Source organism: Propithecus coquereli, unplaced genomic scaffold (assembly GCF_000956105.1).
Source record: "Propithecus coquereli isolate 6110/MARCELLA unplaced genomic scaffold, Pcoq_1.0 Scaffold59, whole genome shotgun sequence".
Taxonomy (NCBI): domain Eukaryota; kingdom Metazoa; phylum Chordata; class Mammalia; order Primates; family Indriidae; genus Propithecus; species Propithecus coquereli.
Window position 1 is genome coordinate 1,665,088 of NW_012151840.1, and position 23,333 is coordinate 1,688,420.

At 56.1% G+C, this 23,333-nt stretch overlaps 1 protein-coding gene across 2 annotated transcripts in view; it reads left to right on the forward strand.

Moving 5' to 3' along the window:
* MEF2D (myocyte enhancer factor 2D) overlaps nt 1–23,333 on the forward strand; it is a 33,484-nt gene that overhangs the window by 6,298 nt on the left and 3,853 nt on the right. Inside the window, exons 2-11 of one of the 2 annotated variants that reach the window (XM_012658879.1) lie at nt 9,911–10,102; nt 10,724–10,927; nt 12,418–12,555; nt 13,510–13,720; nt 13,941–13,997; nt 16,072–16,262; nt 16,768–16,788; nt 18,046–18,175; nt 22,000–22,234; nt 22,695–23,001. In XM_012658879.1, the coding sequence (XP_012514333.1) occupies nt 10,049–10,102; nt 10,724–10,927; nt 12,418–12,555; nt 13,510–13,720; nt 13,941–13,997; nt 16,072–16,262; nt 16,768–16,788; nt 18,046–18,175; nt 22,000–22,234; nt 22,695–23,001 (1,548 nt within the window). In that variant the 5' untranslated portion in view covers nt 9,911–10,048. The remainder of the gene's footprint in view (nt 1–9,910; nt 10,103–10,723; nt 10,928–12,417; nt 12,556–13,509; nt 13,721–13,940; nt 13,998–16,071; nt 16,263–16,767; nt 16,789–18,045; nt 18,176–21,999; nt 22,235–22,694; nt 23,002–23,333) is intronic. The other variant, XM_012658880.1, reaches the window with a different exon arrangement.

Genomic DNA, 23,333 nt, shown 5'->3' on the forward strand with positions numbered 1-23,333 from the left:
AAGAGATCCCACCCCCAAGCCTCAAGTGGAAACACACAGCAGGAGGCGTGGGGTGGGGAGAGGAGGGCTTGGTCTCTTTTCAGGGGGTCTTCCTACAAGGGGATGGAGCAGGGGGGTTGAGGAATGACTTCAAACCTTGAATTTTTCTCTTTGGAGCATGGGTGTGTTCTGTGTTTGGTGAGGGATGATGGGGTGGGGGTAGACCAGGAGGATGAGCTGATTGGAGGGGTGCTTCAGACCTTCCCGTCACCTCCCTGACCTCTGAGCCCCTTTCTTCCAGCCCCCACAGCTGCCTGCTCTGTGCTGACTCCCCTGATGCATACCCCATGGCAGGCCCCTGGGGCCCGTGCTGGCTGGGTGGGGACAGGTGTCCTGGCCCAGCTGCTCCTTCTTGTCTCCCCCACCTGTCAGCCTGGGGTGGAGAGCTGATGGGGAGGGGAGAGAAAGGAACCCCTCAGCCTCCTCACCGGTTTCCAGGGTTAGGGCCTTGGTGGTAAAGTACAGCAAAGAGATCAAGAATAGACAACAGGCAGGACTTTCCCCTCAGAGGAAGGATAGCTCCAGATCACAGGAATGGTAGGGAAAGCTTGGTAGGCAGAGGTCCTCACTGGCAAAAAGCAGAGGGGTCTTTGCACAGTATTCTCAAGAATGGGCAAGAAGACAGGTATTGGTGAGGGGCACAAGTCCGGGGACATGTGTTTGCATAGCCTTGTGCAGGTACTGCTCCCCACCCCCCTTCCCTCCGGGGCCCCCCTCCATCTGGCCGGGCATCTTAGCCTCACCTGGCACCTTTCCTGAAAGCAGCAAGCTAATCCTGTAAGAGCTGCCTGGCTGGCTGCCTCAGCAGGCCCACACAGCCACGATGCCCGCCCGCCCTCCCCTGCCAGGGGCTTAGAGGACTGTCCTTCCAGTCAGAAGGAGATCCAGCCATTGCCCCAGCGGCCCCTTTAAATCCTTGGTGGCTTCTCGAGGTCATGATGTCTCTAGGAGGATTTGCTTTCTCTGATTGGATTGGCCTCTTTCAGGTCCCCTGTTGTAATTGTAGGTGAACCCTTCAAGTTCCAAACCTCCACCTCCCCTTTCCGCAGAATTGGTGCTGTCTAGACTGAGGGCCCAGCCTCAGCCCCCTACCTTTGCCCTCACATCCCAGCAGTCAGGGCTCAGACCCCTTCATCTGCTGCAGCCAGAGCAGCCCGGGCTCTGTTGTGTGGATGCGAAGAAAGGATCTGGCTGCTTTAAACAACGGGACAAACCACTGCCCTGGAAGAAAGTGCCCTTCTGAGACAGTCTACTGCCTGCCTGTCTCTCTCCATTTTTTCCTCTTCAGCCTGCTCTTCCTTTGGCCAGGGGCCCATGCTCATCAGTACCGCATGTCCTCATTTCCATGGGAAGTCCCTCCCCTGATCTAACCATCAGCCCACCCGCTACAATGGCAGGCAGCCCAGACCCAGCACTGGTGGCATTATGCTCATCCCAACGGCTCTCGGGCTGACCCGCCCCCAGGGCCCCAGCTGCCACTTTCACTTCTGTCTCCTGAGACCCCAGAGGGAAGTTGGGTGGGGAGGTGGAAGGTGACACACTAACCGTCTCAACCGCCCCCACCTCTCCTCAGCCGAGGCTTCTGATGGCCAGGGGCCCTTGGCCACCACGCTTGTGAAGATGACTGAAATGGGCTTAGGCTGCAGTGGGAAAGATGGCAGTTAGACAGCAGGAACGACTTCCTAGGATAGGAGACACTGCTGGGCTTCATTGTTTCAGAGGGTTTGCCTCGAAGTGTAGATACTATAACTGGAGAAGTGGAGGTCAGACTGCAAGGTGGGTAGGGGACTGGTTGTCTGCAGCTCCCATTGGTTGGAGTACAATGCTGGGGCCTCCGTGCCCTCCCACATATCACCAGCTGCCATGCTTCGTTGGGTGTCTTCTGACAAAGCAAGTTTGAGCCCCAGAGACTACTTTGAGTCCAGGGACTTAGCCCTGAGAAGTCCACTCTGTGGTCTTACCTCTATCCTACCTGCTGTACAAGGCCATTTCCTCTCACTCTGCAGTCTGTGGGTGGATTTTAGAAATGGCGCTAGAAATAAAAGTAAAGGCAGCTCACCTCCATCCTACTGCTGCTGCCCCAAATTCGGCACTAAGAAGGGGATTGGGATTCTTCTGGGGAGCCTCCAGGCAGTGGTGGAGCCACCACACTGTACCCCATGAATCTTACCAGATTCCTCTAACTGCAGCACTTACTTATTCACCCCTGCCCCCATCCCTGCCTAGGCAAGAGTAGGGGACCCAGTTGGACTGAGAGCTCTAGACTGTATTACTGAAGGTATTTATAAATTCAGGAATGTTTTCTGGAGGAGAAAGATGGGAACAGGGGCCCGAGGTGCCAAGAACTCCACTTGGGGTCCATAAGTGCCTAGGGATCCTGGGTAGGGGTAACCCATGTCCTGGAATGGGAAGTTGAGTCTAAAGGAATAAGGTCAGAGACACTATGCAAATTCCCATGCAAAAGACTGACAGTGAGTCATGGCTGCTCGGCCTACTGGGGTGCAGCATGAAGCAAGGCTTGGGCTTGGGTTCTAGAACTGGCCCTACTAGAGGCTGTGACAGTGACCTTGAGCTAGTCACTGCTTAACAAGCAGCAGGAGGCCCCAAGCCCTGGGTCTGATAGGCGTTCCAGGTGTATAAGGGGATTGAACATCTGCCATGGGGGCCTGTGTGCCTCACCTGGTACTTGCCCTGGTTGACCATGAGCCTTCCTCAACCGTTCGCCATCTGTTGGGGAGTACTATTTAGAAAGCGCCTCCCCCTTCAGCCCTGTCCCTGCTCTCTTCTGGCGCCCATGTTGCCTTTCCTCCCCAGCTGGAGGATGAGGGACCCAACCAGGCCATCTCTTTGGTTACCTTTCCATGGAATCACACAATCCTGACCTCCTTTCCTTTGGACCTCTCCAGAGGGCACAGGAACAGAATGTTAGGGCTAGAAGGGCACTTGAGTACCTAGTCCACTCCAGCTGCCCATAACACCGGCCAGTGGGGTGACACCTGGAGGGTGCAGTGACTTATTCAAGGTCATACATTAGTTAGAGCCAGAGCTGGCACTAGAACCCAGGCTTCCAAAATCCCAGTCCAGAGGCCCTGTGTTCCCCTGAGCTATTCATTGCCTGACCTCACTCACCTCTTTTCTACTAGGATCTCCTTTTGCCACCCCCTCCCCAAAATACTTCCTGAGATCAGTCTGGGTAGCTCTAGGAACTTGTGGGGGGCGGGGTTTACCTAGGAGCCAACCCAGAGGCCATGAAGGGAAGGCCAGAGCTGGGGTGGGAGGTGCTGGACCCTGGTGGGGCAGGCTGCGTCTCCATAGGGAGCCAGACAGCCTCACAGCTGCTACAGGAAGGATGAGAGCTAGACTACAGGAAGGACAAGCCTGGGTGGGGAAGAAGTAGAGGAGGCTCAGGAGACAGACCCTCACTAGAGAGGCATCTCCTGGGCAGAGAACAGGATGACCCCATCCCAGGAGATTTGCCAGGGAGAGGAGGGCGGGAATCTAGGGTGGGGCACGGGAGAGTTGTCCAAGGGAAGCTGGGGGAGGGCTCCCAGCCCTGCTCTCTGCAGTGGGTGCTCTTCTTGGCAAGTCAGTTCCTGTCCCTTAAGCTGAGGCTGTAGTGTCTGCCCCCCACTTGGATTCCTAGGGTGCCTGGGACCTGAGACCACTCCTGTCCCAGCCCCAGCTTTCCTGGACTGCGCCCCCACCCAGCCCGACAGCCCGCCCCCAGGTCCCCTGTTGGTGAGTTAAAATTAGCTCAGTGCCCAGGCTAAAAATAGCCCCTGCCCAGCCCTGAGGCTGCTGGGCTGGGGGAGGGGAGTCCCCGAGGGACGGGAAGATGGTGGGAACCAGGGATTTGGGTAGTAAGCTTGCCAGACAGAATTTTGAAGGGCTGGGATTGGGGCCCTGCCTTTGAGATCAGACCCCAGAAGCACTCCGGGGTGATGAAGAGAGAGAGGCTGCCACGGGAGGGGGCGGGGACAGAGAGAGGCCCAGGAGCAGTGGGGTGGGGAGCGGGCTCTGCGGGAGGGGCTGTGAGAATTGGGCTTCGTGTGGGATGGGGGAGAGGGACAGTGTGAGGCCATGGGCTCTGCTTTGGCTTAGACTTTAGGGGGTAATGCCCCTCACCTCCTTGGCAAAGGAAGGGCTCACTGTGTGAACCACAGGAAAATGTCTCTCAATCCCCTAGCCTGGGTGTTTGGGGGAGTCACTGGGTTCACCTTCCCACCCCACCTCCCGGAGCTCCTCAGCATGTGTCTCCCCTCCAAGGGGAGAGGTCCCAGGGCTGAGGTTCAGAGAGAGAATGACAAGGAAGGTTGTGAGCCCTGGGGGTAGGGTGGGAATTGAGGCAAGACCAGGGGTTGAGTTGGGCAGCCTGGTCCTCAGTGCTCCCCTCCGCCTCCTGTCAGGGCCTGGCTGCCCTCGAGAGGTTGGGCAGAGCCCAGAACCACAGGAGTGGAGGTGCTCCTTCCTGAAGCCATGCCTGGGCCCAGTCTAGAGCTCCAAGGGCCACCTTTCCTCTCCCTGCCCTCGCCCTCGGTGGGACCTGCCCCTCCCTCGTCTGTCTCTTGGCTGGACTGCAAGTTCTCAGAGGGCAGGGGTGGTATCCTGTCAAGCTACTCCCCCAGCGTCAGGCCGAGCTGGAGTCCTGTGAGCAGTTGTTGAACGCGTCTCTGGGTCTCTACCTGCTTCTCTCTGAATCTTTGTCTCTGTCGGTCTCCCTCCCGCCTCTCCCTCTCTCCTCTGGCCCTCCCCTTGTCTGTCTCTGCCCCACACTCTGCCTTCTGACCTCGCTGCCTCTTTTTCTCTGTCTCCGTTCCTGTCTGTGTGTCTGTCCCCCTCTGCCACCCTCCTCTGTGTCTGTCTCACCCACGCCTCCTCTCTCGTTAGTGAGCAGGCTGCTTGAGGCCGCCTGACTGTGGGGGTGACAGGTGGATTGGATTGTCACCCCCTCCCCCAGTGCCTGCTGCTTATTTCATGCCCTGCAGCCCAGCCACGGGGAAGGGGCGGGAGGAGGGATGACAGCTGTCTCCAGCGCCTCCTGCCTTCCCCTCCAGTCCACAGCCTGCAGCCCTGAGCAGCCTGGGAGGGAGGGATGAAGGGCTGCCTAATGAGAGCTCCCTTTCTCACCGTGTGGAAGAGCAGGTTGAACCCCATTGCTCTGTGACATGGGTCCACTCACTCAGCCTCTCTGGGCATCTGCTCCATTTTGACCTGTGCTGGTGTGGGAGCTCTGGAAGCAGATGCTCTGTAGTTCCTCCGAGCCTTGGGGCCACTGGGATAGGGGTGGATATGGGTGGAAAGGCGTAGGGGGAGAAGGAGAGGTGGGTACTCCTCTGCCAAGAGCGGGAGAGAAGGGTGGAGGCTAGCCATTGGAAGGACTTCTCCTGCAGCTCCCAGGAAGGACAGCCCTGCTCAGCCCTGCTGCAGCTGCAGCTCCAGGGAGGCTGCCCTGACCGCTCCCCCTCAACCTCCAGCCCCCCCTGGCCCCAGGCCACTCTCACACAGGAACTGAGATAGCATCATTCTGAAACCCGAGAATGGTTTGAATATTGCTCAGGTACCAAGAGGTGTTACATTGGGGGAGGCAGGGGCCTGTTTCTTCTCCCATGCCCCCTGCAAACCAATCCCGCTTTAGGGTACATTTTACATGTCATTTGTGCCTCATTTGCAACCTGCTGGTTCTAGTTGGGTCTGTAGCTTGGAAAAATGGCTGTCCCTGGGGTCCTTCTGGATCCTCCATGGTCTCTGGTTCCCTCAGCTCTCCTTCCTTGTTGAGGGTGTTTTCAGATAGGCCTCCTGCCCTGCATCCTCACCCCTCTCCATTTGCAAAGGCTTCTCCTCAGCCACCCTCCTCCACAGAGGTGGGTCTGTGCCTTCCTCCTTGGGGCCAGCCTAACTGCCCTCTCCCTGCCCCCACTTTGCTTCTCCTATCTCCATCAGGAAGGCCCTGCCTCTGCCTGCCCCCACCCCACCACCTAGGAGGTCCACCCTGCCCAACCCTACCCTGTCCACAGTCAAGCAGCCAGAGCCTTCAAAGGGGTGCTAGATGCTGCCAGCCCAAGTCATAGCTATGGCCTGAGGTCAAGATTGGGCAGCCCTGGGACCATCAGAGCAGGAAGGCCATCCTGGCCAACCCCCTGTCTCTTTGGCAGCCCAAGCCTTCCCAAGCCTTGGGCTCCAGATACCAGGCAGAGTAAAGGCTAGAGAGTTAGAAGGGAAGCATCCAAGGGCCAGGACATCCGAGAGGGCTTCCTAGAGGAGGAGTTGGCCAGAAAGGAGAAGACGAATGGGGCCAGGCCAGGCTGGGGAGGAGAGACTCACATCTGGAGAACAGATGCCCAGGCCTCTGGCTCCTGGCAGTTGGTTAGGTAATTAGGCAGAGGGCTAATTAAGGAGGTCCAGGTGTTCATTAAAATCTCCCTAATTGGGTAGGCGGGAAGCTTGGACAGGAGAGACCTCCACACCTTGGATAGGGTCAGTTTAGGGTGCTTTATGCCCACCTAGGCCCCAGCCACCCTTTCTTCCAAAGTCAGGGTTGAGTTCATGTTTTTGCCCCAGGGCTGTCAAAGACCCTGCAACAATGTGGAATGGACAGCTGAAGGGAAAGAGGTTAGTACAAACTGAGCCTGCTTTGTAGGAGGGTTGATGATTAGATAGGAGGGAGGACTGCCCAAGGCAGGGGTATCTCCTCCTCTGGCAGTGTTGGCATAGAGGGAGCAGCAATGGGATAAGGGTCCTGGGCAGCATGGAATTATAAAAAGTGCTTTGGGCTACCTTGCCAGAGAGTGAGGATAGATGGGCCTCGTCTTTTTAACCCTGATGTCTCTCTACCAGAGGATGCTCAGTGGGTCTCTATGGCTTCTCTGCCTTCTAAGCCCTGATCCCTCTCGCATCCCAGCTCCCCCAGCATGAGGCGGGGGTGGGGGGGGCGGTGTAGGAGATCAGCCTGGGAGCTGGTTGCCAGGCGACAGTTGCCTAAGCAACCCCATCCTCTCCATCTCCATGTGCTCAGGGCTGCTCCTTAGAAGACTTCAGAGTCTCACCCTCTGCACCAGCCAACCTGAGGGTAGGGAGGGTTGAGGACTGAGATGGCAGGGGTGTTTGGAGGGTGGGTGGTGTCCAGGACAATCTTCAGGAACAGCCAGGAGAGGAAGTGTTCTAGCTTCATAGAGGATAGAGTGAGAGGAACCAGTACTGCAGCAGGACTGACGGAGGTTAGACTGCAAGAAGGACTTCTCATAGGATCACGACAATGAACTCATCTTTTCTTCCTTTCAGCATTTCCTGAGCTCCTTCTTGTAGGAGATAGAGTAGTGAAAAAGATAGCTGTGATTCCTGCCCTCATGAAATTTCAGTCTTATTACAGGAGCCAAGCATTAAATAGAAGCATGGAATTATAATTATTTACAATTGCGATAAGTGCTAGAAAGACTGTAAGAGTGACTTTTCTGAGGGCTGTGAGAACAAAGGGTTTCTCTCCCAAGTTGAAGGAAGAGACAGTGTTGGTCATAAGCTTATAGAGGTTACATCTCAGCAAGGATGTGCTTATGAACAAAAGGGTAGGGAGATAGTCAAACGGGAGCAGGAAGGTAGCTGCTGTAAGCCAGAGGAGTGCAGTAGTTGTTGCACTTACCAGTCTAGATTGGGGTTTTCATGGCCGGGCCAGAAAATCTTATTTAAGAAGCCAACTCTTCATAGCCCCTTCCCCTTGCCCTCTGTGTTCCCTCCTCACCTTCCCTGCCAAAGCCCACACCACTGTAGCTCTAGAAAGCACGGTGTTTGCACTGCTCTCTGGGAAGCAGGGGAGCTAAAGTCCTTGGGCTGGAGCCTTAGCAATGGGAGTTCAGCAGAGATTGGGGTCACAGGTGAGGAATGGGGTGGCTGGAGCTGGTTTGAGACCCGGGTGTCTGTCGGGCCACTCAGGGCTGGCTGGGCTGTTGTTGGTGTTGTCCTGGGATATGTGCAGCAGGGACAGTAGGACGCCCAAGGCCCATGGAGGGAAGAACAAGAGGGGTGGAGGGTCCTTTGAGGCGTGGGGAGAGAGCTGCATTGTTTTCTGTAGCTATCTGGGTAGAGCAGAGGCTCTCTTTCCAGCTGGGCTGGGGAAAGCTTGAGGGACAGTCCTGGTAACCGGGCAAGTGGGGAGGGGTACTCCTGGTTCCTCCCAAGTCCATAGATACCCCTCTTTCCTCTCCCCCTTCCCTCCATGCAAGATGCCAAGGCTGAACTTCGGCATCTGCTGTGGTCCTTAGAGGCCATGTCGAGTGGGGCTGGAAAGGCTCCAGGGAACCTCAGCAACACTCCCACTGGCTGGGGTAGGGGGTGCTTCTCTGTCATCAAACATCCCAGCAACACCTCTACCCAGGTTGGGGTTGGGGGTCAGACAGAGGCTGGGAACCCACCTCCCTGAGCTCTGCAATTGGGTCTCTGAGTGGGGCCTCTGTGGAGGAGGAACTCTGGAGGGGAGGGCTGGCCTTCTCTGGTCCAGGCTTCTCCCAGGACCCAAACAGAGTGGCTTCAGAAGCATGGGCCCCATGCTCACTGCCCTCCTCCAACATCTTCCAGAAAGTTCTACCTTTGATGCAAGGACTCCTAGAATAACAGAGCTGGAGGGGCCCTGAGGTCATCCTGTGCTTCCATCCTCGGCCCTTCCAGTCCTTGCGGGCCCGCCTAGCCTGTATGGGCACTGCCCACACCTGAGAGCATGCACTTTTCTGGCTCTGGCTGTGCTGCCATCCCTGCGTCCCCTCCCATCCCATGGTGCCTCCTGGAGTTGGGCAGTGCAGGGCTCCGTTTCCCATCCTGCCTCTGGAACTGGAACTGTCGACCAGTGGGCCGTGAGGAGGTTGTAGATGTACTGAGATGTGATTTCTCTGCCTGGTGCTTGCGTCCCCCTGGCTGCCAGTGGCCTCAACAGTATATGTCATTTGGCCTTACGTTTTCCGTGTGTGCCTCTAGGTGCCGGGTTGGGAAGCACTACTCTTAGACTAGACTTGGCCCATATCTCTAGAGTAAGAGTCGGCAAACTCTGACCCGTGGGCCAAATCTGGCCCATGCCCATTTTTGTGAATATAGTTTTATTGGATCACAGCCATGCTCTTGCTCATTAGTTTACATGTTGCCGTCAGCTGCTTTCATGCTACAATGGCAGAGTTGAGTAGTTACAACAGGGACTTTATGGTCTGCAAAGCCTGAAATATTTACTATGTGGCCCAAAATTTGCTGTCCTCTGGTATAAGGGAGTGGTTTGTTTGTTTGTTTTAAGCAACAAAATCCTTTCTTCAAACAAAACTGTAGACCGAGGCCCACTGAGTAAAACCGCTCAGTGTGGAGGAGGCCTGGTGGAGGGAGGTAGGGGTTCTGCAGCCCCAGCCCCCACTGCAGGACTCCAGGCCCCAGGGTTCCATGAGTTGAGTGTGAGGACCACTGCTCCAGGCCTGCTCTAGTGTTCTTGAGCCAGGGACACCAGAGACGCCCCATCTTGGCACCAGGAATCATGGTTCTAGGCCAGAGGGCAGCTAGAGAGCCCAGGTGTCTCTACTCCGAGCAGGCTCTGGGGAGAAGAAGGGGACATGGAGTGTTTCCTAAGACCCAGACCCTTAGAAACCACGAGATCCATATACTCTGTTTGACCTAGAGCCTGAGAGCAGCAGTGACTGTGGGGAAAGAGCCTGGGCAGAGCCTGGTGCGAATTCCTGTGTGTGCCAGGCTGTGGCATGCTGTTGCCTCAGGTAGACAGCATTGCCTCATTTCGAGGGCGGGGCTCAGATGCTGCCAGCCTCTCACGGGGGTGCTGTGAGCCTGCCCTGTGTGCCTGAAGAGCGAGACCAAGGAGCAAGCTTAGGGTCCTCTTGTGATCCTCCCCTTCCAGGAGGCTGTGCAGAAGGTGTCTTGCAGACCATGAACTGAGCGCTGATCCCAGACCGTTCATGAGCACAGTGTAAGGTGTGCCGAGACCCACAACCCAGCAAGCCCCTCCCCTCCCTAGCACTGAGGACCCCCGGAGAAGATGGGGAGGAAAAAGATTCAGATCCAGCGAATCACCGATGAGCGGAACCGACAGGTGAGGAAGTCCTAGAGTCACGTGGAGTGGGTGAGGGCAGGGAGCTGGCCTCTGCCTCTCCTCCTTCTAGGCACTCCAAGAAGGCCTCCTGGAAGAGGGGGGGACTCTAGAAGCTTTTACAGAAGGGGAAGGGCTAAGGTTGGGAGAAGACGAGCCCCCATCTCCTTGCAACTCTTGGAATGCTGTGTCCCAGAACTCTGAAGGTCATCTGCTGCTGCAACCGGATGGGACTGTGCCCCTATCCAGGAGCCACATGCCAGGCTTAGGCCATGCCTGGGCACTCCTCTTTCCCCAAATGAACGCTTCCCCTCTTTTGACCTTAGGAGGCCCTTCTACTCTTCTCCACTGACCTCTTCGTAGCCCCCAGCACGGAGGTGGGGAGTTCTGTCCACCTGAATCCTCTCCCTTCAGCGAGTTGGGTCTGGGCTGTACCTCTGCCATGTGTTGGCAGAGGAGTGCTAGCCCGCTCCTTCCCCAGACCAGGGACTCCTGAGAGCAAGGGCTGTGTCACCCTGAGAATGGGGGCACCTGAGGGCAGGGCTATGTGCGGCTGCCTGTAGGCTGGGACTCCTGGGCAAGCCTTGACTAAGCCAGACTCGGCTACACACCGCCTTTCTGCAGGTGACGTTCACCAAGCGGAAGTTTGGGCTGATGAAGAAGGCCTATGAGCTGAGTGTGCTGTGCGACTGCGAGATCGCGCTCATCATCTTCAACCACTCCAACAAGCTGTTCCAGTACGCCAGCACCGACATGGACAAGGTGCTGCTCAAGTACACGGAGTACAACGAGCCGCACGAGAGCCGCACCAATGCCGACATCATCGAGGTGGGCACACACCCTGGTACCACCCCTGCATGCGCATGTCCCCACGTCCATGCAGCAGGCACCTGCAGGCCTGCCTGTGCGCACGCACCTGTGTACCTTGCCCTTGTAGCCCCTCCCCCGTGTGCGCACACTTAAGCCCACGTCTTCTCACGCAGAGCCTGGGCCCGAGGAGGAAGGAGGGGCATGCCGTACAGGTGAACGGGCCGGCACCAGGCTGCCTAGCTGTCGGGAGGGGGCTGCCCACCCAGCCCACTCCCACCCCCTCTCTAAGAGTCTGTCTCCACCTCTGTCAGGCATGACATAACTTCTCTCTACTCTGTCTTCTCTCTCATTCTCTCTGTCTTTCCCCCTTTCTCCCATCTTTTGGTCTGCTCCTACATCTGCCTCCTCCTTTTTTTGTCTCCGTCTTTGTTTCCATCTCTCCTGCTCTGTCTCTGTCCCTTTGTGGGTCCCTGTGGTTCTATTTTCTGTTTCAAAGAGAGCCGACATTGTGAACTGTTGAAGGACACGAGCTTTGGAATTCGGCTCTGGCCTTTCCTGGCCACGTGGCCTTAGGCAGGTGCGTTGGCCTCTCGGAGCTTTGGCCTTTGGCCTCCCTGCACCTTGGTGTCCCCCTCCACAAAATGGAGCTAGTGCCTGCTTTGAAGGGTGCCGTGTGAATGGAATGTTCCCGCTTCTCACACTGAGGTGCGTGCACCTTGGGAGCACAGAACTCGTGGTGATGAAGAGGGTGCCTGGGAAGCCACAGGCCTACTCAGAGATTGAGAGGAAAATCTCTTAGTTTTATGTTAGAGAAAACAGATTTACTCTAGACTAGAATGTAAAAACTCATTGATTTCGAAGACAAAGCAAGTATCTTTCAGGGTATTTTGAGCATGGAGAGGGCAGCTTTGAGGTCTATTGCAGACCCACCAGGTATGCCTCCATCAGAGTACACGCTCATTCCCTCTTTGCTCTTCTGTGTCTCGTTCCTGTCTCTCTGTCTCCATCTCTCTCTCTCTCTCTCTCTGTCCCCCATTTCTCCTAAGCAGAGCCCAGGGATTGGGATGGGAAACCACCCTAACTACCTCCCCCCGGGGAACGATTGGTACCTTCTGGCCAGGGCTCACCACAGGGTGGTCAGGCAGGGGCTGGCCCAGGGTACCAGCCCCTCAGCCCATCCCCGTGGAGCCCCCTTCCTACCTGCACCTTGGAAGTACTATCTCCATGCAAAGTGCACCCCTGGTCTAGGCCCACCTCCCACATGATCCCTGTATTCTGATGCTTCCTCCACCAAGCAGATCTTTACACAGTGCCCAGGGAGGCACTGTTAGTGGGGAGAGGCAGGTGGCACTAAGGGAGGGGGGGTTGGGGAGATGCTGGGACCCCTGAGGAAGGCGGTCAGGGACAGGGAGGGGGAGAAAATAGGGGGATCTCAGGCAAGGGCCGGAAGGAACTCAGGGAAGGTGGGCAGGACCCTCACCCCGCTGATGGTAGTGGTGCGGTTACAGACCCTGAGGAAGAAGGGCTTCAACGGCTGCGACAGCCCAGAGCCCGACGGGGAGGACTCGCTGGAACAGAGCCCCCTGCTGGAGGACAAGTACCGGCGCGCCAGCGAGGAGCTGGACGGGCTCTTCCGGCGCTACGGGGTGAGCCCCACTCACTCTCTCTCTGTTGGCCCCCCCTTCCGGCCCCTTCCCCCCCAGGCGCTGCACAAGAAGCACAGGGAATGTGAGAGCCCTGAGGTGGACGAGGTGTTTGCCCTGACCCCCCAGACGGAAGAGAAATATAAAAAGATAGACGAGGAGTTTGATAAAATGATGCAGAGTTATAGACTGGCCGTGAGTAGTCGCATGGAGGAGAGCCTCCCTGTGGTGCATGGTGTGGCTTCGCGCCCCGCCCCAGCCCTCGGCTGCCTCTGATGGATGTTCTGCTCTGAGCCATGCTGGGGCTGTTAGTGACCACTGAGGAACCTCTGACCTTGGTCATGGTAAACCTGTGTCCCTCTCGGAGACTCATCTTGGATGGAGCATAAGCCAGAGAGGCCTGCAGTGTCCCCCTCACCAGCAATAAGTGTGTAGATCACATAAGATCCTTAAGGGACAGGAAAGTAGAGTGTGCTCTTTGTCCAGATGTTTTCTGGGGAGAGGTCCCCTGGGGCCTGCTCTCATGCCCCAGCCAAAGGCACTCAGCATTGTTTGGGGGAAAGCAGTGAGCCCTCTGTAGCAGGCTAGATGTTGTCCCAACCCACGGTGCAGGCCTTTAACAGCTGTGTATGTAGATTTATACTCAGGGCCTCTAACCTGCTCCCGGTGTGTCCTGCCTGGCTGAGGACTAACCTGCCTCCACTAGGGGGTGTCCCTGGTCCAGTCTGCAGTGAGCAGAGCCTTGTTCTCATTCTCCGGGGCATAGCTGGATCCCAAAGTTTTTCCTTGCTGGGAGTGGCAGGCAGGACTCCAAAGGGGCCCAGGGCAAGGAGCTCGAGTTGGCCCTAGGATGCACAGCCCAGAAATGAGAAGAACCCTTGCCTGCCCTCCCAAGCAAAGTGGGCTCAGGGTAAGGGTCTGCCTGGCCTGACCCTGCTCCTCCATCTTTCTGTCTAGTCAGCTGTCCCGGCCCCCAACTTTGCCATGCCTGTCACGGTGCCCGTGTCCAATCAGAGCTCACTGCAGTTCAGCAATCCCAGCGGCTCCCTGGTCACCCCTTCCCTGGTGACATCATCCCTCACGGACCCGCGGCTCCTGTCCCCCCAGCAGCCAGCACTACAGAGGAATAGTGTGTCGCCCGGCCTGCCCCAGCGGCCAGCTAGTGCGGGTAAGTGGGCTGGTCGGTGGGCGGGGGAGGTGGCAATGAGGTCTGATGGGGACTTTGGGATTCCATTTTCAACAGCGAGTATTTCTCTTCACCCACCACAGCATTCCCTCATTTGTGTGGCTCCTCCTCCTCCTGGGGTCCCCTCTTCCTGTTCGGTTCCCAGTACTCGCTCTGGAAGGGGTATAGTCTGTCAGCTGTCATGGTTCTGTTTCTCCTCCAGGGGCCATGCTGGGGGGAGACCTGAACAGTGCTAATGGAGCCTGCCCCAGCCCTGTTGGTGAGTGCAGCGTCCTCTACCTGGAGGCAGGGAGGTCTGCCCGCTCTGGGGTCTCAGGGTCCCAAGGACCAAGAAGGACCTAGATTATTGGAGAGCAAAATGCCAGGGCCTGAACTGGATAAAGAGGCAGAGATTTTTTTTTTTTTTTTTTTTTTGAGACAGAGTCTCACTGTGTTGCCCGGGCTAGAGTGCCGTGGCGTCATCCTAGCTCACAGCAACCTCAAACTCCTGGGCTCAAGCGATCCTTCTGCCTCAGCCTCCCAAGTAGCTGGGACTACAGGCATGTGCCACCATGCCCGGCTAATTTTTTCTATATATTTTTAGTTGTCCAATTAATTTCTTTCTAATTTTAGTAGAGACGGGGTCTTGCTCTTGCTCAGGCTGGTCTCGAACTTCTGAGCTCAAACAATCTGCCCACCCCGGCCTCCCAGAGAACTAGGATTACAGGCATGAGCCACCCCGCCCGGCCAAGAGGCAGAGATTTTTAAGCTCATGGATTTTGCTATCTGTAGCAGTGCTTGATGTGAATGATCAACAGAGATGCAGGCTCAGGGAATTCTGGGCAAACTGTGAGAATCAGCCAACATTTCTAGTTGGAGGGGAACATCCAAGTTTTTCCAGTTGTATGGGGGCATCTGGAAGGTGAGAATGCCTGGCGTTGCCTAGACAAACAATAGGCACAGGCTCATACACGCACTCACACACATACATGCATTCTCACTCTTGCAGAAATACCCAGGCATTAGTTGTGCACTTGTGAGCTCACATACATAAGCCACAGAAGAAAGGCTGCTCCTCCTGCCCCACCCTCCCCAGCAGCTGACAGCGCCTCCTGCCCTGTGCTGTTGTCCGGCTGGGTGACTATGACTTCGAATGTCACCATTGACGTCACCCTGACATTCCTGCCATTCCCAGAGTGATCTGGGAATTGGGATGGAGGCAGGCACACACTTCTAGGGCAACAGCGTGCTCTTAGGGGACAGAGCAAGGTGGCATTTACGACTGTGGTCACCCCCGTATCCTTGGACCTAGAATCCTCAGCTCAGCCTCAGGCACTGTATAATACTTCCCTGGCAATAATTGTGTACTGGTGTGGGGAAATTGGAGGAACGGGTGAATATCCCTCCCTCTCCAAGGAGGGGGCCAGAGAAATGCTTGCACACCGTAAGGAAACAGTAGAGGCTCTTGAGTTCTGCATGTAGAAAGCAGGCGAGAGCCCTAGCTTGGCCTTCAGCCAGCTGTGTGGCCCTGGACGGGTCATTACACCTCTCCCAACCAGGCTCTAGTTTCTTCTGTAAACGGGGCTAATGATACATGTCTTGTCCATCTGGCAGGGTTAATGTGAAGATTAAATGAGATAATCCGTGTGTGAAAGGCCCGTGTAGATTGTGGAGTGGTGAGCAAATGTAAAAGATAGTTATTATGCTTGTTATTACCAGTCTAATTATGGTGGTGGCTGTGTTATCTGACCAGTACCAATAACACCATCACCACCAGTGAATGGCTTGTCTCCTCCAAGCTGCAGGCAACTTGTCATGTGCCGATCCCCAGCTCATGGCAAAGCGAGCAGGCCAAGTGGTTGGTGATTTGTCCTGGTGACCAGGCTTCTCACCGAGGCCCAGATTCCAGGCTGCCACCCCTTTCCCATCCTGGTTATTGTGGGTCCTGTCTGGGGCAGACTGTGGGATCTGAAAGTGGTAGACTTGCTCCCTGTGGAGACCAAAGAAGAGAAAAGGCAGGGAGAGGCTTGGCTGCAGAAGAACCTCTTGGCCATTGTGGGGCCCAGAGGCAGTGGTCACTTTCCAGTTCTTCCCACTGACGTCAGAGTCCCACCGCCCAGCCCCATCGCATGTAGCTTGGAGGCAGGGAAATAAACCCATTGATTCAGGAGTGAGGAGTGTTCTCTTCCCCTTATTCCCAAGACATGAAGTTCTTGGAAAGCTCAGCATCCACACCAAGCCTAAGCATGGCTTTGAGAAGTTCCGGGTGACAAGAGTATTGGTATGGGGAAGTTAACAGGACTGAAGGGTAGGCCTGTGGCTTTCCTTTTACCCTCATCTTGTTACTTCTCCAGGGAATGGCTACGTCAGTGCTCGGGCTTCCCCTGGCCTCCTCCCTGTGGCCAATGGCAACAGCCTAAACAAAGTCATCCCTGCCAAGTCTCCGCCCCCACCTACCCATAGCACCCAGCTTGGAGCCCCCAGCCGCAAGCCTGACCTGCGAGTCATCACTTCCCAGGGAGGAAAGGGGTTAATGCATCACTTGGTAAGTGGGTGCCTGCGCCAAGGGCAGGGGCTGGGGAATGGGAGAGTGCGGACTGGGCAAGGAGCAGACTTCTAGCAGGAGAGGTGAAGGTCAGCCAGCAGTTAGGACTTCCCAAGAGAGATACGGAAGCATGGCTCTTCATGAGTTCTTTCTTCCCAGAGGGCCTTTTAAGAGATTGGTACCCAGAAAGTACCAGCCTAAGGGCAGTAAAAAAGGGACATGAGGTGGGAGAGAAGCTTCTGTGATGGGGAGGATAGTAGGAAGGATTTGCCATTATAGTAGGAGGGATGGGGATCAGCTTGTGAGGATTTCCTAACTGGTAGAGGTTGGGATGTAGCATCTTCTGGAAATCAGTCAGGACAGTGAAGAGCTCTGTCCTTATAGGCTGGGGAGAGCCATCCTGCTCTTCCACAGAGAGGTGGATGGAATGACTGTGGGGCTAGAGGTGTGGGGGAGGGCAGAGGCCAGAGACTGAATATCCCCTTGGTTTTATTTCTGCTCTCAGACTGAGGACCATTTAGATCTGGTAAGTGACGCCGTGAAACGTTTGCTGTGGCTTTGCTCTGCGGTCCACCAGCATGGAGTATGAGTGTGCCCTTGTTCTCTTGCCTGCGTGTGTACTGTGCGTCGTTGGTTTATTTGGTTGTTTGCCAGGAACTGTGTTCAGTGCCAAGCGGGACACAGAGGCGAATGGGGCGCAGGTGAGAGGTTAGACTTGCATGTGTATGTACCTGTGTGTACATGGATATCTTTATGTGATGTGACATTCATTTGGACACACCTTTCTCCGTGTGTATGTATGTGCTCAAGGGGGAGTGGGCCAGCCCCAGGTCTCGGGGTCCCAACCCTGCTGCCTGGATTAGGCCCTTGGACCAGGGAGTTGGATCCCACTGGTTTTCTGACTCTACTTAGGCCCACACAGCATTCTTGGAACCCAGGTCAGGGACTTCCTTAGGAGGGCTGCCAGCTGGACAGTAACGTTGGTTTTTCAGGGGAAGCTGAGGCCCAAGCCAAGGCCGGAGTTGTCCTTCTTAGGGGGTACTTCCCTGCCTCCCCTCTGTCTCCTGTGCTCCCCCCGACACTCAGCCCGTCTCACGGGCACTCAAAGGCACACACAGCCACTCTCTTTTTTCCTCTCTCTCTCTCACACGTACATACTCACCCTCAGCCAGGAGTGGGGCGGGGGCTCCTCCCTCCCCAACTCCCTGACGGGAGGCCAGAGAGGCTGGAAAAGGCAGGCAGGCTTTGGCGGCCAACACAGCGGCAGTTTCGGCCCCAGCGTGGAGTTGGAATAAACAAGTGACTCAGCGGCAGATGGAGCTGACAGCCCCACACACGTGTGTGCATACGCGCAGGCACACGCCACGCCAGGCTCCACATTCCCCTCACAGATGCCAGCACGCCTCTCCCGGGGCGTGTGCTGCGGCGTGATGGATGGAGAGTAGACTCCAGAGGGACGAGCCAGGCGAGGAACGACGTCTCCCTTCTCTCACTCCGCCCCGGGAGACAGGGCCAGTGTTGGTGTTGGGGCCCCAGGGCCAGCACCTGTGCCTTCCTCTTTGCATGTGTGTAGGTGTGAATGAATCTGTGTGTGCATGTTTCTCTCCATGGTCTTGGTGTCTCTGTAAATGCACCAATGTGTGTTTGTGTACCTGCGCGGGCCTCTATGCTAACACACCCAACCTTGGCGTTGGGATTTAGGAACCCCCATCTCAGCTCTGGAATGGAGGGCACAAGGCTGCCGCCCACCAGCCACCTCCTGACAGACAGTTTTCTCTTACAGAATAATGCCCAGCGCCTTGGGGTCTCCCAGTCTACCCACTCGCTCACCACCCCAGTGGTTTCCGTGGCAACGCCGAGTTTACTCAGCCAGGGCCTCCCCTTCTCTTCCATGCCCACTGCCTACAACACAGGTGAGTATTCATGTGACATGGTGTGCACTTGGGCTTGGGGCAGAGGAGTGACCAGAGAGGAAATGTTAGATATCCCCTGGGAAGGCCCCAATCTAAGGAAGGCCGGACTGGGGGGAGCCGCCACCTAATAATGGTTGCCAGATTTAGCAACTAAAAACGTAGAATACCCAGTTAGATTTGAATTTCAGATAAAATAATGCATTATTTTTTTAGTGTAAGTATGTCTTTGGGATATACACATACCAAAAAATTACCCATTTTATCTGAAATTTCAAATTTAACTGGGCATGTTTTATTTTTAATAAAGGACCTAATGAAGAGGGGAGGCCCTGTCCTAAGGAAGCCTCCAAGCTGAGGACATAGGACAGAGGCAGGCTGAGCAAATGATTCAGGTTTGAGGAGTGGCGAGGGGACAGGGTCAGTCCAGAAAGGCTTCCTGGAGGAGAAGGAATGAGGAAGAGAAGAGATGGGGAGGCTGAGGAGGCCACAGAGGAAGTATGGTCAAGGTCAACTTGCCAGCGTCCTAGGAAAGCCAGGTGGGGGCTCCAGGGCAGGGGGAGGGGGAGGAAAGGGGTCCCTCCCTCTGATTCTGGCTTGGCAGTAGAGTGACGGGGGGAAGGAAGGAAGAAGACGGATGAGGGTTGCGCGGGATCTGATGGTGAAGAGCCACTTGAGGACATGGGAGAGGTCTCTGGGTAGAAGAATTCAGACAGGACACCCAGTGCCCAGGCTGTCTTGGGTCCCCAGGACAGTGTCACTCACTCACATCTGCCCAGGAGCAGACTGTGACAGTCTCAGCCGTCCTTGCCTGCTGTCCAAGCTGCTGTGTGAGGAAAGACTTCCCGATGGGGAAATGCCTTGTCACCTTGTTACAGAGCATTGATGTGGCTGGGGAACCCGGGCTGTCCCCAGCGGAAGCGACCTCTGCCTTCCCCCAGTTCTCACAGGTGAACGGCTTGCATTAGGGCTGTTCCTGTGATGACATCAGGCTAGACCAGAAGAGTCAAACTTCTCCCTCTTTCCCAAATCCCCATCCTGGAGTTGAACCACGCTGGGTATGAGGCACCAGCATAAGTACCCACAGAATCCCACCTCCTCCCATGTGTAAAAATCCAGAACCCAGCCCCACGCATAGGACAGCCTCTCACGGCAGGTAAGAGAGCTGAAGGAACCGCCTCCGGTTGACAGGCCACACTTCGGCGTGTGCGTCTGTGTATAGATTTTACTGCCCAGGTGTCTGTCGGCCCCTTGTCCGACGCACGCGTACCCTCTCCCAGGTTATTAAGTCCTCGTTGCTTCACAGAGGACTGCTTCTGGAGCCACGCCCGTGGGCCAGTCTCCGCCTGTGAGAGGACTGGGTGGACGGGGGTCTGTGGGGCTCTTCCAGCCCTGCCACTGAGGCTCTGGGGCCCCGCTAGGAAATCCAGCTCCCTGGGCAGCGTGGCGCGGGAGCAGGGACGGTTAGCAGAGGGCAGCTCAGACCACTTTTCAGGAGCTGTTGTTTATTTGGAAGTCCCACAGTGGTGGTTTTCTGCCATCTTCTCGGGTCACAGTCTTTGTGAAGCAGGAGGGAAGTTAGTTGGTGTCAGTGAACCTGGGACAGGTGCTCGGCAAGGCTAGACTTATAGACTCTATTTGTCACTCTGGTGTGAAAGCAGTTTCTGCCCCTGGGCCAGCCCTTGGGGCCCTGCTGGTAAGTATGCGGGATATCTCACATCCTCTCAGAAACCAGGGGCTCCTGTTCCTCTTGCTGCAGGAACAGCTGAGCAGATCTCAGTTTAAACAGCAAGTGTTTTCAGGTGACCCTAGGTGTATAAACAAAACCCCAGTGAAAACATTGCTGTTTAGTTGGTCGCTGCTTATCGTCCTTGGCCCCAGTTCAAGTTCCGGCAGAGGGCGATCTGGCTGTGGTAATGCCTTGTGTAAGGGCACTGGCCCCTTGTTGACACTGGCTGCAGAGGTCTGGCTGTGGTGGCTCTGGGAGCAGACCAAGTGGACTGCCAGGTGGCATGGGGGCCATGCTCCTCCTGGCCACAGAGAGTCAGGCCTCCTAGTAGATGGGGCTGGTGTCTGGTGGGACAGTGCAGGACTGGGAGTTGGATCTACCCTTCACTCACTGTGCGGCCTCAAGCAAGGCACTGCACTGTTCTGGGCTTGGCTTCCAAGTTTGTGAAGAAAGTGTTGGAAATAGTTGATCCTACGGCCTGTTTCTGCCCTTGCTCTGCTTTTTAAATATAAGCATTTCCCAAAACTCCTGGCCAATGTTAGCAGACCAGAAGCAAGCAGGGACCACCTCTAGAGCGAGATAGAAAGGAAATAAAGGAAACAACGGGGTCTTGTCTCAGCTCGGCCACTGGCTTTCTGCATGTTCCTCAAACGAGGCTGCAGTTGCCTCATTTGTGAAGAATAATAGGTAAATCTTCTGAGTATTTACTATGGACAGACTTTGTTTTATATGCTTTGTGTATTAACTTGCTCAGTCTTCACAACAGCTGTGTGATGTAGGTAGGATTATTACCTCCAGTTTATAGGAAGAGAGTAAGTAACTTGCCCAGGGTCACACACAGCCTAAGTGGAGGTAGCCTAGAAGTGTGACCTCATAGCTCGTGCTTTTAACCTTATTGCTATATTGCAGAGATAATACTGTCTGCCCTACAGAAAAACAGAGGGCCAGAGCAAACGACTCCCTGAGTAATAGCGTGGTGGTAGAGTGTTGGGGCAATTGGGGGTGCGCTTCCCATCACAGCACACCCTCCCTCCCACTATCACAGTGTGGCCTCTCTATGGCCCTCAGGCAGGACATTTCCTAAACTGTCCCAAACAGGATGCAGCATGAAACACGACAGTGCTGTGTAAGGTGTGAAACGTTTCATGGTTCTGTTTATTCTGTGGCTGTGCAAACATCGCAGTCTCTTCGTTAAGGTAGACATTTTGGAAAGTAGTGAGCACCCCACCCCCGCCCCACCCCAGGGAGATGTGCCAGAACCTTGGCCAGTGGCGCTCCCTGCTCCCTGAGTAGCAGCCCCTCTGCCCCAGGGGTGAGAGGCCCAGGTGGCAAACATGCATCCCCTGGGTTTCTGTGTGTGGGCACAGCAGCTCGAACCCCGCTGCTACATATCTACTGGGGACTGGGGGCAGTGTGAGAGGTGGGGCAGTAGCCGCAGTGATTGGCTTCTGAGGCCCCGTTCGCCAAGCACTCGCCATGGTGCCCACCACCTCACCCAGGTGAAGAGACGGCAGTTAGGCATGTATCAGACCTTCCCCGCTTACCTTTTCCCCCTTCTTTCTCTTTTTTTAAAATTGTCATTATAAAAGTGATAGCTACACATGATTTAGAAAAAAAGTTCAACACTATTTTTAAAAAATAGCTCTTTCCATCCTGGTATAAAACAGCACCTCATGGTTATTATGGCCTGCGTTTCTTTAACTTTGAGTGCCTTCTTCACGGATTTTTTTTTTTTTTTATGCTTACAACAAAATTTACTGTCTCAGGGTTCCAGAGGCTAGAGGTCTCACAGCAAGGTGTCAGCAGGGCCACGCTCTCGCTGTGGGCAGCGGGGAAGGATGTGTTCAGGCTGCTCTCCTGTCTTCTGGGAGCTCCTTGGCTTGTGGCAGCACAACTCCGATCTTCACATGGCGTTCTCCATGTGTTACGTCTCTCTCCACGGAATTTTTGTGGTTTTCTTGAATTCCTCCCATCTGTCATTAACCACCACCTGTCCCCTCATGGCCGTGGTCCCCCGGGAGGCGGCTCCCCCACGGGGGCCACGGGGGCTGTGGTGCTCTCTCCGCTCCAGGGTCATCTCTCGTCTCCTCCCATGCAGATTACCAGTTGACCAGCGCAGAGCTCTCCTCCTTACCAGCCTTCAGTTCGCCTGGGGGGCTGTCGCTAGGCAACGTCGCCGCCTGGCAGCAGCCACAACAGCCCCAGCAGCCGCAGCAGCCACAGCCGCAGCCACAGCCGCAGCCACAGCAGCCACAGCCACAGCAGCCTCAGCAGCCGCAGCAGCCACCTCAGCAGCAGTCCCACCTGGTCCCCGTGTCTCTTAGCAACCTCATGTGAGTCCTCGGGAGACTTCCCACCTGAAGGTTTGGGAAGGCAGAGATGAGGAGCAGGTAGAGGCGGGTCCTTGCGAGAGCTGGGTTCCCTCCAGGGCCGTCTGTCATCAGTGGGCATCACGAGCAGCCGTGCAGTGCACAGCCTGCAAAGTGATAGTGGCAGCCCTGGGGTCCCCTCTGCGGGCCTGGGAGACTCACCCTGAGCCCCTTCCCCGGCCAGCCCCACGGTGGAGGTGGGGTGGAGGCGGAGGGCCCTGGGCTGTAGGAGATGACGTGGGCTAGAAAGAGAACTAATATTTCTCATATCCCTTCTCTTCCCTTCATTCAACCCTCTCTCTTCTGGCCTCTTTCTCGCACCCCTGCCCGCCCCCCCATTCTCACCCTCTGTTCTCATCGCTTTTTCTGTCACTTACCCCTCCGTTTCTATCTTCTATACCCCATCCCCATTGCCCTCCTCCAGCCCGGGCAGTCCCCTGCCCCACGTGGGTGCCGCCCTCACGGTCACCACCCACCCCCACATCAGCATCAAGTCAGAACCGGTGTCCCCAAGCCGTGAGCGCAGCCCTGCGCCACCCCCTCCAGCTGTGTTCCCGGCTGCCCGCCCTGAGCCTGGCGATGGTCTCAGCAGCCCAGCCGGGGGATCCTATGAGACGGGGGACCGGGATGACGGACGGGGGGACTTCGGGCCAACACTGGGCCTGCTGCGCCCAGCCTCAGAGCCTGAGGCTGAGGGCTCAGCTGTGAAGAGGATGCGGCTCGATACCTGGGTACTGTAGCATCACCCCTCCTGTCCGCCAGTGTCTGCTACACCCAGGGACTGCCCCGTGTGCCCCCCAACCTGTTTGATCTCCCACCTGAGAGGCCTTATGGCCGGCTAGCCCTCTACCAGCCCTTTGGGGGCATCACCGACACCCCTTCACCCCCGCCGAAGGCCCATTTCCTCCCTCCCTCCAGCATCAGTCCTTCTGCTCGATGACCTCCTCCCCCCACAGCTGGCCCTGCCACTGGCATCCTGGCCCTATGGGGAGAGGGGAGTGGGGGGTGCATGCCCACAGTCCGGGCCACCCCCTCACACCCCCTTCTCCATCTCCTCTCTTCA